This window comes from Lacerta agilis, chromosome 3 (assembly GCF_009819535.1).
Source record: "Lacerta agilis isolate rLacAgi1 chromosome 3, rLacAgi1.pri, whole genome shotgun sequence".
Classification (NCBI taxonomy): domain Eukaryota; kingdom Metazoa; phylum Chordata; class Lepidosauria; order Squamata; family Lacertidae; genus Lacerta; species Lacerta agilis.
In genome coordinates this window covers 101,878,797-101,891,505 of record NC_046314.1, presented here as the reverse complement: position 1 = coordinate 101,891,505, position 12,709 = coordinate 101,878,797, and the positions used below count along the sequence as shown (strand labels likewise).

General features: G+C 44.4%; 1 protein-coding gene across 1 annotated transcript in view; it reads right to left on the bottom strand.

Annotated features, from left to right (window-relative positions):
- Positions 1-8,229: 8,229 nt before the first annotated feature.
- The window catches only part of ANAPC1 (anaphase promoting complex subunit 1), a 57,736-nt gene continuing 53,256 nt past the window's right edge, over positions 8,230-12,709 (bottom strand). Inside the window, exons 46-48 of the mRNA XM_033144980.1 lie at positions 12,425-12,623; positions 9,463-9,597; positions 8,230-8,613 (exon numbers count right to left, since the gene is read on the bottom strand). Coding sequence (XP_033000871.1) covers positions 8,498-8,613; positions 9,463-9,597; positions 12,425-12,623 — 450 coding nt within the window. The 3' untranslated portion in view covers positions 8,230-8,497. The remainder of the gene's footprint in view (positions 8,614-9,462; positions 9,598-12,424; positions 12,624-12,709) is intronic.

Below are 12,709 nucleotides of genomic sequence, written 5' to 3'. Positions count from 1 at the left end.
ATGTAGAAGGTTTGGGGTTCAAACCCAGCATCTCCATCCAGATAGGGCTGGGGGCAGTACTTAATAGAACCGCTAAGCAGTTTACAAAAAAAATAAAACAAACATTAAAATTGTCAGTAAAAGAACAGGTTAAAAAAACAGGTACTTAAAAAAATTCAAAATGTAATTAGAATCGACAAGAAGCTAAAAACAGACTAAAACAGAACCAGACATTTCATACTGACATGTTTAAAGGCCAAAGAGAAGATTCAAATGTTTATTGCCCTATTCATTCCTGCAATACTTGCTACACCTTCTCCCTTTCATTTCTAGAGAAGATGAAGACCTGAAGAGAGCTGTGTAACCATCTATGGGAAGCCCCCAGATTTTGCAACAGGAAAGCCAAGTTCTTGCAAAATAAAAAAATACAGGTGCATCGCATTTAATGCTCTGTTGTTGTCAGTTTGTTCTGCAATGCTCGTTTTGCATAAGAGCCAGGGTTTGGTTTTAATGCAGACAATTCAACTCTGGCAAAAACTTGACTGACAGCAACACGAGAAAGGCAAGACATGAGAGCCAGCACTCTAGCTTGTTGGAGTTAAGACTTCGATCAGGTTTGAGTTCCTGCTTGCCACAAAGCCAACGGGTGGCAGTCAAATTCCTTCAGACTAGGCTACCTCATAGGGCTTTTGTGAGGATAAAATGTGCACAAACGCCAGCCTGAAGTGATCTGGGCCTCACTTGTCCATCTCTTAGTTTTATTGATCATAAAACACCTGGGAAATGGCAATTGCTATTTTTAAACTTCCTATGTTGGCACCTGGACCTTCCGAATATTCTTCTACCATCACATTCCGCCCACCCCAGTTGACAGTCTACTTAACATGTCTGCTCAGAAGTCACTCCCATTCAGTTCCGTGGGGATTTTTCCCAAATAAATGGCTTTAAGATTACAGTGTGTATTTAAGGGGGAAAGAATATAACTGAATCCAGCCATTCAGCTTTCAAAGCCAATTACCAACATTCTGCTGGCAAGACCAGAAAGCAGAATAGCAGAGAGTGAGTCTATGCAGATAGGTGCAGGTTTAGTTCTCAAAGAAGGGGCTCAGTGTAGCTAGGTTTTATTCCCCCCCACCCCCAATCTCCTGTGATACCCCAGCATGGATCCTGCTACTTTCCCTCATATGAGTCAATGGCTGTCATTCATTCCTGGGGGAGGGAATAAAACACTGGCTGTCCCAGGCTGCTCCAACGACCTGCCCTCCACACAATCCCCTGGGGTGCCCAAAGTGCTTCGCAACCAAGCCCACAGAATAGACTTAAGTACAAAATATACCCTCACCTGCCGTGATGTGTTTGTCCAGGGGTGTTAGTTGTCACTGCTTGAATGAAAACGACAGATAAACCTTCAATCCTCTGCTAAAAAGCCTGCTTTCTCTCAAGCACAGAGGCTGCCCTTTCAGATATGTCTATCCTGCCTTTAGCGCAAGTCCTCCAAAGGCAATTTGCAGTTTAAAAACAAACAAACAAAAGCCAAACAACAGAACTTAACAAAAACATCAGATACGGTTCCAGCAAAAGCATCAATTACTAGTGGAGTAAAAGTGAGCCACAGGTGAGGCACCCATGAATACTGATTCTCAGCAGCTGCCTCGCGTTCTTAAAATTAGACAGCGCTAACAGGAATCGGCTGTCAGTTTTTTTCCTGCCTCATTCAAGAACCTGTTGTCTATATACTCCCTGTTACCACAGAGCCGCTGCCATACCACACACCCGCGCAAGCCCACTCCCAAAGCACTAAAACAACATTTCTGCTCAGAAGTTACTAGTCCTCCTGAAGTATTTTCGCTTTACTGAACAAGACCACATCACTGAGCCGAATGAATTATAAGTTTCCAAATTACGTCTGCAGACCAGGACAGGGCTGAATCAGAGTCTAATAATAATAATAATAATACCCGTTTCCAAAAACTCTGGCCCAGGGCTGGAGCACCTGGACAAAGAAACGATCCAGACAGCAGGTGCGTAATTTGCGGGGAGAAAGAAGGGCTTTCCGATCAGGCAGCGGCGTTTCCTGGCAAGCTTGAGACCCGGGTGTTTCCTGTCTCCCCCGAAATTAGAGCAGGGGGCAGTTACAGAGCAGATCGGTGGACGCTTTTAAAACACCCCGTGATATTTGCAAACGAGACTATAGGAGCTCCACGTCCAAAGCTGCAGCCAGCTGTTGCGCAAAGTGCCGTTAAAAAATAAAAAAATACGAATGAAGTTGCGCGTCTTACCAGCATAGCTTCCTTTCGAGGGGGGTGGGATCCTTAGGTCTGTTTGGCCAGCCTGCTGAAGTTAGCTGTCGGGGTCCGTCCATGAGCCAAACGCAGTTTTAAAACGATTTTAAAATAACAGAGAACCAGCCCTTTGCAAGAACTGATATATAGCATTATCTCCTCCAGCATTTTCCACGTGCGCAGGAGCGAAGAGCGCACGCAACTTCGCATTTGTAACGGGCGCCAGAAATGAAAGTCGCCTTGCTCGGCTCACATCATTGGTGCGGCGGGTCACGTTACCGGCTGCTTTCAAATTTTGTGTGACAGATTTAGCAAGGAAATGAGAGCTGGACCATAAAGAAGTCTGATCGCCAAAGAATTGATGCTTTTGAATTATGGTGCTGGAGGAGACTCTTGAGAGTCCCATGGACTGCAAGAAGATCAAACCTATCCATTCTCAAGGAAATCGGCCCTGAGTGCTCACTGGAAGGACAGATCCTGAAGCTGAGGCTCCAGTACTTTGGCCACCTCATGAGAAGAGAAGACTCCCTGGAAAAGACCCTGATGCTGGGAAAGATGGAGGGCACAAGGAGAAGGGGACGACAGAGGACGAGATGGTTGGACAGTGTTCTCAAAGCTACCAACATGAGTCTGACCAAACTGCGAGAGGCAGTGGAAGACAGGAGTGCCAGGTGTGCTCTGGTCCATGGGGTCACGAAGAGTCAGACACAACTAAACAACAAAAACAAAAATAGGTCAAGCCAGCTTGGCTTAGAGAAGTGTCATCAAAGAACCCATTTTCCTCCCCAAATGAGTCATTCACTAGAAGATAATATGAATAGAGTTGGTATGGGCAAACCTTTTTCACCCCAAGAGCTGCATTCCCACATAGGGAACCTTCTGGAGCCCCATGGCAGAGGCCAAGTAGGCAGAACAACAGATGCAACTCTCACCTTTGCACAGGACACCAAGAATGAAAGAACAGGGAAAGCCGCCTTATGCCAAGTCAGACCCATTGATCCATCTAGTTTAGCACTGCCTACACTGACGAGCAGCTGCTCTCCTGGGCTTCAGACAGGGAGTGTTTCGCAACTTTACCTAATGTTGTAAAGAAAAATACTGCTCCCTTTCCTTTATGGGGTATCTAAGAGCCTTATGTAGGTTCTCTATTGGTAGGAGAAAATGACAGAGGCCAACCAGAGAATATTGAGTAGCAAAGCAGCTAGTAAGCCTGATCTTTATTAAACTGTTGCAACAGGGTCCCCTGCTCACCCCACGCAGGGAGGGAGGAGAGGAACCTAGAACATTGGTGTGCAAGCTCTTATACATACATTTGAAAGTTGCCTCCCCTGTAGCTCAAGACCACCCCACAAAACATCATACATACATCACAGAAAGAGGTGGTCCCCAACAGAAATATGAGTGTGTTGCTTCTCTCCTGTCTGCCAGGATACCAGATAATGCCTTATCTGATTGCCTTTTCTGGATAGCCTGGCCATTCCTTTGACATGGTAGTTCCCGAATCTCTTACACATATTGATAGTTTGCTCAGTGTCATGTACTGAGCTGAATCCTAGAACAATAGAATCCAGAATGCAGCAGTCTGATTGGTCCGCAGGAGCCACCCAATCCAGCTCCAGGTGGAATTGAATCAGCGACCTGATTGGCCTGCAAGAGCAGCCAATCAGGCTCCTGGAGGAAGTAAATCTGCAACCTGATTGGCCTACAGGAGTAGCCCAGAATTAGCCAATCACATGGGGGCCATTGTGTAAATAATGTATACCGGTATATAGCAGACATTTTGGGGAAAGACTCATTCCTTGCTACTATGAGCTGAATAAAGAGCATGAAATTCACACTTGACTCTGAGCATATTTCACTCAGCTTAACAGATACTTGCCAGACTGTATTTACAGGGAGGTGTAAGCCCCTACAAGTCCAAAGACAACTGGAAAGCTTTTCCCATTTCCATTCTCCTTGCAGAGAAATATTTGAGGTCAGTTTGGGAGAGTCAAAATGGCTTCAGGATTGTTCTCCTGTACTACTTCAGACACGTGGTTTATATACTGAAGTATGTGTTTGCCTTGTACCTTTATGAACATTTATTTTATATATATAAGACCTTAGAATTCCTGTAACACTAGAGGTGTCAGGAATTCATAGAATCACAGAGTTGTAAGGGATCCCTAAGGGTTCTGTAGTCCAACCCCCTGCAATGCAATGAACCCAGGAACTTCTGCATGTAAATGCACATGCTGTGCCACTGAGCTACAGCCATCCTCCCACTATGTTCCAACCATGCAAACTTCAGCAGAGGCTGCAACACATATGCCTCTCCAATAAGCAAGGCTGCCTTTGCTCCTCGGTTGCTAAGCATGCAAATAGGTATGAGCTAAGGGTGCCGATTGGTGTGTGTAAAGCATTGACAACCCTCTGTGCAACTCCCAGCAGCAAAGAACAGTGGGGAAGGGGTGATCTCTCAGGTGAGAGGTTGCGGATTTCCTAATTGCAGCCTGCTGTTACTTTCCCCTTCCTCTCACAGTTCTTCCCGTGGAGAATATGAATGCAAACAGGCAGAACTTCTGACAGCCTGCACAGGCTCGGACTCTGGCTACGTTCAGCAAGGCAAATTCAGTAGAACTCCAGAGGGTTTCACACCATGCATTATTAAAGTTTAATATAGAGCACTGATAGCTGCAAATATTTTAAAATAGTTCCATTTAAAATAACATTTTACAAGTACAGTACAAGAAATAGTCTCCCAATCTTGAGGTTCTACTCAGTGCTGTTTTTCTAGAAAAAGAGGTGCCGAAGCTCTCTCGTTCTCTTAGAAGAACAATGGTGCCTGATATATATAGCATTATATATATCTGATATATAGCATTATCTCCTCCAGCATTTTCCACGTGCGCAGGAGCGAAGAGCGCACACAACTTCGCATTTGTAACGGGCGCCAGAAATGAAAGTCGCCTTGCTCGGCTCACATCATTGGTGCGGCGGGTCACGTTACCGGCTGCTTTCAAATTTTGTGTGACAGCTTGGAAAAAAGAGAGAGAAACCCGAAAAAGGAAACAGGAAGCTTCTCTCTCGGATCTAATTATGACACGCTTGCGGTGCAAAGCTTTTCACTCATCGAGCTCCTTCCTCCAGCCCAGAAGACTTGCATGCCCTCCTCGCCAAGCGCTTGCAAAGGGAGCCCGAAATCACTCAGCTATTTTTCGGGTCCCGGGGGGGGGGTGGTTATGTACCGCAAGCATCCACCCCACCCAAAAAAAAAAAACAACCAACGGAGATCTTTTGCTCCTGCCCAACTAGAGGTTGAAAACGAAGCGTGCACGGCTTGCGCGTGTGTTGGGTTCCTCCGCCGTCGGAGGCGAACGGAATCTCAGGATGCTTGGCTAAATGGGTCTGCGACCCGATCCAGCGGGGCTCTTTTGGACTTCGGGTACTTTCTGCTTTAACAAAACACCAGGATCCGGGGTGGGGTGGTTTTGTTTTGTTTTTGTTTTTTTGAGGAGTTCAACATCTCCAAGCGAAACTTGAGTGCCAACGATTGACTGATGGTCAAAGGTCTGGAAACCAAGCCTTAAGGAGGATCGGTTTGGGGGAGCTGGGGATGTTTAGCCTGGTAAAGAGGAGGAGACTGAGAGGAAATACGACAGCCATCTTATATCTCAAGGGCTCTCACACGGAAGATGGAGCAAGCTGGTTTTCTCCTGCTCCGGAGGGTAGGACCCGAACCAATGGCTTCACGTTACAAGAAAGGAGATTCCGACTTAACAGCAGGAAGAACTTTCTGACACTTTCTCTCGGAAGATGGTGGACTCTCCTTCTTTGGAGTTTTTTAAGCAGAGGTTGGATGGCCATCTGTCTTGGATACTTTAGCTGAGATTCCTGCATTGAAGGGGGTTGGACTAGATGATCCTTGGGGGACCCTTCCAACTCTATGCTTCTACTGCTTTTCTCTCAACAAATGAAATAAACCTCTGCAGTTTAGTTATAAATAGGATTTATATAAAACAGGAATGTGGCCTTTGTTTCCTTAACACTCTCCCTCTCCCCTTGCTTTCTAAACGTTGCCAGTTTTAACACATGGATTTGCAACTGTGTACGAGCTGGGAGTGCAAAAATTAATTTAGGTGAATTGTAAAACTGGCTAAGCAAGGAGTTGAGGTAGCACACTTGCATGAGTGTGCTATGTATTTGTATACTGTATTGCTTGCTTAGTGATCAAGAATAAAATACCATTTGGCTGTACATATATTAATTTGTAATTTGGATTTTCATTGCTTCTGTTCTCTCTTTGATAGCTTTCTTGGTTCCTTATCTCCACCCATTTAGCTTGCATGCTGCAAGCAGATACATTCCTAGACTAATATCCCATCAGGAACTGGAGTGTGTAAAATAGCTTAGGCATAGAGTGAATATGCACTGCATGCAGTGCGTTACAGGTTTGGTTTCTGACACCTGTTGAAAAAGGGGGAGAGGATTGCTTCACCAGCGGTTCTCAAAGGGTGTGGCATGAGAGGATGGGAAAGTGTGGCAGGAAGATTCAAGGGCCATCAAAGAAACATTTAAAGACAGTATAGTATATAAGAAAATCATTTGCAGAATATGGATAGGTACCCTTTCAAAATGAGAGCAAGAGCACCAGGTGATACTGAGGACAAATGTTTTCTAATGTGTTTCTTGTCAATTTAAAACTTGGGTGTGGTGCGAGCATTTTTTTTTTATTCTGAAAGCGTGGCCCCGAGAAAAAAAGTTTTGAGAACCACTGGGCTAGACCATAACTCAGATGATCTATGACACTGGCCATGCTGGTCAAGGCTGAGGCCCACGAACTTCTAGGAGACTACAGGTTCCACAACTGTTGTGAGCATGAAGACCCTTCAGAGGAAGAGTCACAGTAGAACAGAATTCACTGGAAGGTGGTGGACTCTCCTTCACTGGAGGTTTCTAAAGAGGTTGGGTGTCCACCTATCAGGGATTCTTCAGCTGTGATTGCAATTGAGTTACCGGTCTCTGCGGCCACAGCAGGTGCTGCGATTCTCCAGCAGTTTTTCACCCCTGCAGGTGCATTCCATTGTCTCTCGAGACAGCCGGATGCCAACAAAAATAGGTTTGGTCGATAGGGTTGTTAATTAGCCCAGGTTTTAAAGGATATTCAATATTGGTGCTGTTAAGTTTTTCATATGTTGTTGTTGTTGTTTAGTAGTGTCCGACTCTTCGTGACCCCATGGACCAGAGCACGCCAGGCACTCCTTTCCATATGTACTTTGCAGGATTCAACTAAGTTGTTCCATGCATGGAACGTGTGCTTCCTCCTTCAGCCCCTAAATCTGTTCTGGAGGGCTGGGGGCACACAGGGGAAGAAAGTCCTGTTGCACGAGCAGACTTTGTTCCCCCACACATTAGCACTACGTTGAATTCCACCCACTGTTTTATACTTTTAAAAGCCACCTTGGGTGGGCTATCCCGAAGAAGGTGGCAAATTTTATAAATAACTAAGCAGATCACAACATAAGGAAAAATGTATTGCTGGGTGTGGTGGGGTGGGTGGTGGCAGAAAGAGAGTCGAAGCAGCACGGGGCTAGAGTTTTCATTGGCACCCCCATGTTTCTTGTAACATGCAGTTCCTCTCAAAGTGCAGGGAACCTGAATTCATCATGATGAATAGCCAGCACTCTCACCCTTGCTACCGTTCTACACTGAAGGAGTATGCATGGCAATAGTAGTATACTATAGGTTTTGCTTGTTTTGAGCAATCAAGACTTTGGAAATATATGTGCAAAGGTGGCTTCAAAGAAGGCACTGAGCTGAGCTCTGTGTGTTTCTTCCACCTGGAGATTCAAATCAAACATTTAGAAGAAATGGGCAACGTAGCTCCGCTAGTTCAAGGGTGATGCTGTGTCGAAAAGAGCTGTTGACAAATTGATTCCAGGTGGTTTATTTTCCCAGTTCACCATCAATATTTCTCTCTCTCTCTCTCTCTCTCTTGGCAAACAAGCTTTATTTACAAAAAGTAAACATATTAATTAGCACGGGCATGTAAACCGTCCAACAATATATAAAGCTCTCTCTCTCTTTTTTTTATCACTCTCAAAACATAAAAAGGGAATGGAAAAACGCCGAGGAAGAAGTCTGTAAACTTAGAAAGCAAAGCCTGGCTCCATCAATGCATCTTTCGTCCGATGTCAAATGCTAAACGGATACTGGCGCTTTGGTCGCTCGGTTGTGTCAAATTCAAGTTATTGCTTTCACAAAAACATTGCCTGTGGATTCCCCAGCAACAGAGGGGCGAGTCTTAGAAGGGCACGGACTGGCATTCCCAGGGGCTTGAATTTCAACAGCAATTCAGAGAAGGTCGTACAACCTAGAAGGATAAAGGGGGGGGGAATGATTACACCTTCAAGTAGAACAAATATACCTAAACAGCGCATTTTAGATGCAGCATAGCAACTCTTCGTATCTGTTGTGTGTATAAAATATGCCACTGCATTTTACATTTTATTATAGTTACAGGTGGGTAGCCGTGCTGGTCTGCCATAGTCGAAACAAAATAGGAAATTATTTCCAGTAGCACCTTAGAGACCAACTGAGTTTGTTCTTGGTATGAGCTTTCGTGTGCATGCACACGAAAGCTCATACCAAGAACAAACTCAGTTGGTCTCTAAGGTGCTACTGGAAAGAATTTTCTACATTTTATTATGTTTTTATATTCTGCTGGTGGGCAAATCTAGCAAGTTGGGTGGAGTATAAATATTTATTGTTGTTGTTGTTGTTGTTGTTGTTTTGTTGTTATTATTATTATTATTTATTTGCACTGCCACAAACTCATTTTGTTATAGTATTATCATCATTATTTATTCAGCTCCTGCCTTCTTGTTCCTTACAACTGGTAAAGTACCGCTAAAGAGAGCAACAGCGTGTTGGCCAAATGAACATATTGCAATAGTTGAAGCTCAGGAGCAGAGCACAAGGCTTGCATGGAAAAGGACCCATATTCAGTTTCCAACATCTCTGGGTGGCTTTGATTCCTGCATTGCAGGGGGTTGGACTAGATGACCCTTGGGTTCCCTCCCAACTCTACAGTTATAAGATTAGGCTTAGGTTGAGGTGGACCAACTTTTGCATTTTTGTACAGTGTTGGTAATCCATGGTTTTCTCAGTGTGTCCCCCTCCCCCCCAATAATCGTGATTAAGAGCTGGGTTTTAATCTTACCTTCCAAGCCTCCAGCTAACAGCTGCGCTGGTGTTGGAACAGAATGATATATGAGGAAGCAGGCCAATATACTCAGCTGAGATTTGTCAGTTGGCTGTCCACTTAAATAGGAGTGCAAGCAGACGTCGCCTCCCGCTGCAACATAGAAGAGAGGTAAAGCTCAGATTGAGCAGATGGAAGTGCAGCAAAATGTGGAATGTTCCTGGTTCAAGGTTCTGACAAGCAAAGGCATCTATGGATGCAACCAGTTCAAATATATCATGCACTCGCTACCTGCAGTTTTGCCCCTTATATACAATGCCCAGAGAGAGAAAAATATTGTCTATTCTTAAGTGGTTCTCAGGCTGATTTCCCCCAGGAAATGACAGCCCACTTCTTAGCTGATAAAGATCTACAAATTACACACCTGGTAGACAAATTTGCTCTGGCAGCTAAGGAGCTATGTTAATGATTTCTAATCTTAAAACTTTTTTGCTGTATTTATTTTTTACACTGTAAAATTCTATAGGTTATGTTGTGTGGTTTCATAGGAAAGCCTTGCTCTTGCCCTCTGCCGTTCATTGTAAAGGCAACTTGCAAAACAACATCAAACCTGGGGTTACATGAAATACATTCAACAGACACACAAGACGTAACCGGCTGTGCATTCACATAAATGATGCTCTTCTATATTTTTCACAATATCAAATATTTCTCTTGTACATGATCAACATATAAAGTTCAACCAAGTAAACAGAAGTCCCAACAGATCAGTTCATTCATAAAGTCCAAATATGTCTTTGTATATTCATAAAATCCAAAAGGGAGCTTGCTACAGCTCCACATAATTATGTGAATGCAATAGCTGGTTACGTCTTGTGTGTTTGTTCATTGTAAAGACCCTTGGCTATACAGTGGTACACCTGGTTTAAGAACAGCTTAGTTTATGAACAACTTGGGAGTAAGAACGCTGCAAACCTGGAAGTAGGTGTTTTGGTTTGTGAACTTTGCCTTGGAAGCAGAACATGTTCCGCTTCCTGCTTAGTGTAAATTGAGTCCCCCGCTGCTATGGGAAAGCACGCATTGGTTTAAGAACACTTTGGTTTAAGAACGGACTTCCAGAGCGGATTAAGTTCGTAAACCAAGGTACCACTGTACACAAAAAAAAATCGATGATAACGAGCCAGCCATGACCTCCCGAGATACTCCAATCCATTTGTCCTCCTTCTGGTTTTCCATTCCGCACCGCTCTCAACAATCAGCACTTGGTGGTAACTGAGCATGCTCAATCCTCACTGGGCTGTTTGGGGCGAGTTGATTTTTCTTCCTAAAGTTGTTGGGTTCTGTTTTTGTAATTCTGCACAAAGACTGGGCTCCCCAAGCCTCCTAATACCTCTCACTCTTGTGTGTCGATGATGATGTTCTGGCTACATAAAGGCCAGCACTTTGCAAGTGAGTTTGCTATTGCTGCACAGGACTTCTTCATTTGTGTGTGGGGGGCGGAGGGTAACAGTTTGTGAATGTGCTTAGCCTCCCCCCTCCCCAATGATCAGGACTTTCTGATTTCTCTATGGGAACAGAACCCCGCCTTCAGAACTTCCTGCTCAATGCGGGAAAAGGCGGAGCCAACCGAGATAGAGACAGGGGCACAGGGCTATTTCCACGTGTATTATCTGAATGCTTGAAACAGGGCTATGGTGAATAGAGGGAAGCCAGAGGTGTTTCCCCAGGACAAAGGGTATTAAAAATAATCTCAGCTCTGTAGCATTCTCCAGGAAGGCGGGTGGACTTCCCTAGGAAGTCCCTTTAAGCGAAGTCACAGGGAACCAAGCAGAGGGCCTTCTCAGTCACTAGTGGTGCCCGCCCTGTGGAACGCCCTCCCATCAGGTGTCAAAGAAATAAACAACTATCAGACTTTTAGAAGACTTTTAGGGAAGCTTTTAATACTGGATGAATCATTGTATTTTAATATTCTGCCGGAAGCCGCCCAGAGTGGCTGGGGAAACCCAGCCAGATAGGCAGGGTATTATTATTATTATTATTATTATTTATTATTTATTGCAAGATGTGCAGATATATAGTCCAGATCCACCCCCTTAATGGCACATAGATGGGGAGTGCCCACCATTCCCCCCTTCTTTCCCAAAGGCTTCTGCATATTGAAATCTACAATACACAGCATGAATTTGAGACAGGAGCATGAACTGGAGCACATAGTACTAAACGAACCCTCTCCCCTAAAGAAGCATTGGTCAGTGCTACCATGAAACCCTTTGGTTACCTGCAAAAAAAATGCTTCTGTTTTTGTTTTAAATTTCCTAATGTTGAAGCTCTGTTTTTTTTAAACACTATTAGCAGCAGTATAAAAAAACAAATCAGTGTTAAGAAAACCGGTTTGCTTTTTTTTTTTTTACATTGCCTATTGATTTTATTGTGCAAGCTGCCTTGGGAGTAATTTAAACTGAAGGGCGGCACAGAAATGAGTAAAACAAAATTCTCAAGACGTTTAATGTTGTCTCCAACGAAGTCACTGCGTGACCGGAACAGTTTCCACCCATGACACAGAACTTCTCCATCCCCTCCCGCCCCCACATGCACCCCCACGCTGCCACACCCCCCCCCCAATCTGCTCCGGGACTCCCCCAGCCCTCCTCCACACACAAGGGGAAGAGAGGGAGGGGAAGTTCCACTGAACACGTGGAAGCTGTTTGGCTTGCACAATGACTTAACTGGATTCAGCCCATACAGAGCCAGATGTTTTTTTATTTAATTTTTGGAACAGCTTCAAATCACGGTAAGAACCGAATCGTTTTAAGACTTTCTGGCTTGCGCACGCACACAAAAGAAACCTCACTAGAGATTACGAATGAACATCGGGTCGTTTGGGGGCAGAAATTCATGGTCTTGCCATTCGGAGGAGAGTCGTACCTGCCAGCTGCACAGAGCTGGCTTCATTTAGCGGTAAATCCCCTGCTATTTTTACCTTGCAGCCACTGATCCAAGGTATTATCGATGGAACACTTAATCACAGGTAAAAACTCCGAGTTCATAAAAAGGCCCCGGTGTGGATTCTTCCTCATTCTCTCCTGGTGACTTCTGGAATTGAAAAATTCTAGAACCAACTTTATCTGCCACAAGTCAAATGTCTCTGACATTTCTCTTTTTTCCAGTCTTCTCACAGCCTAGCGGAAAAGGAAAAAAGAGCTTGAAGTAACTCAATACTGTTGGAGCTACAGATAACTAGTTTATAAAATGAGTCGTTTAGATA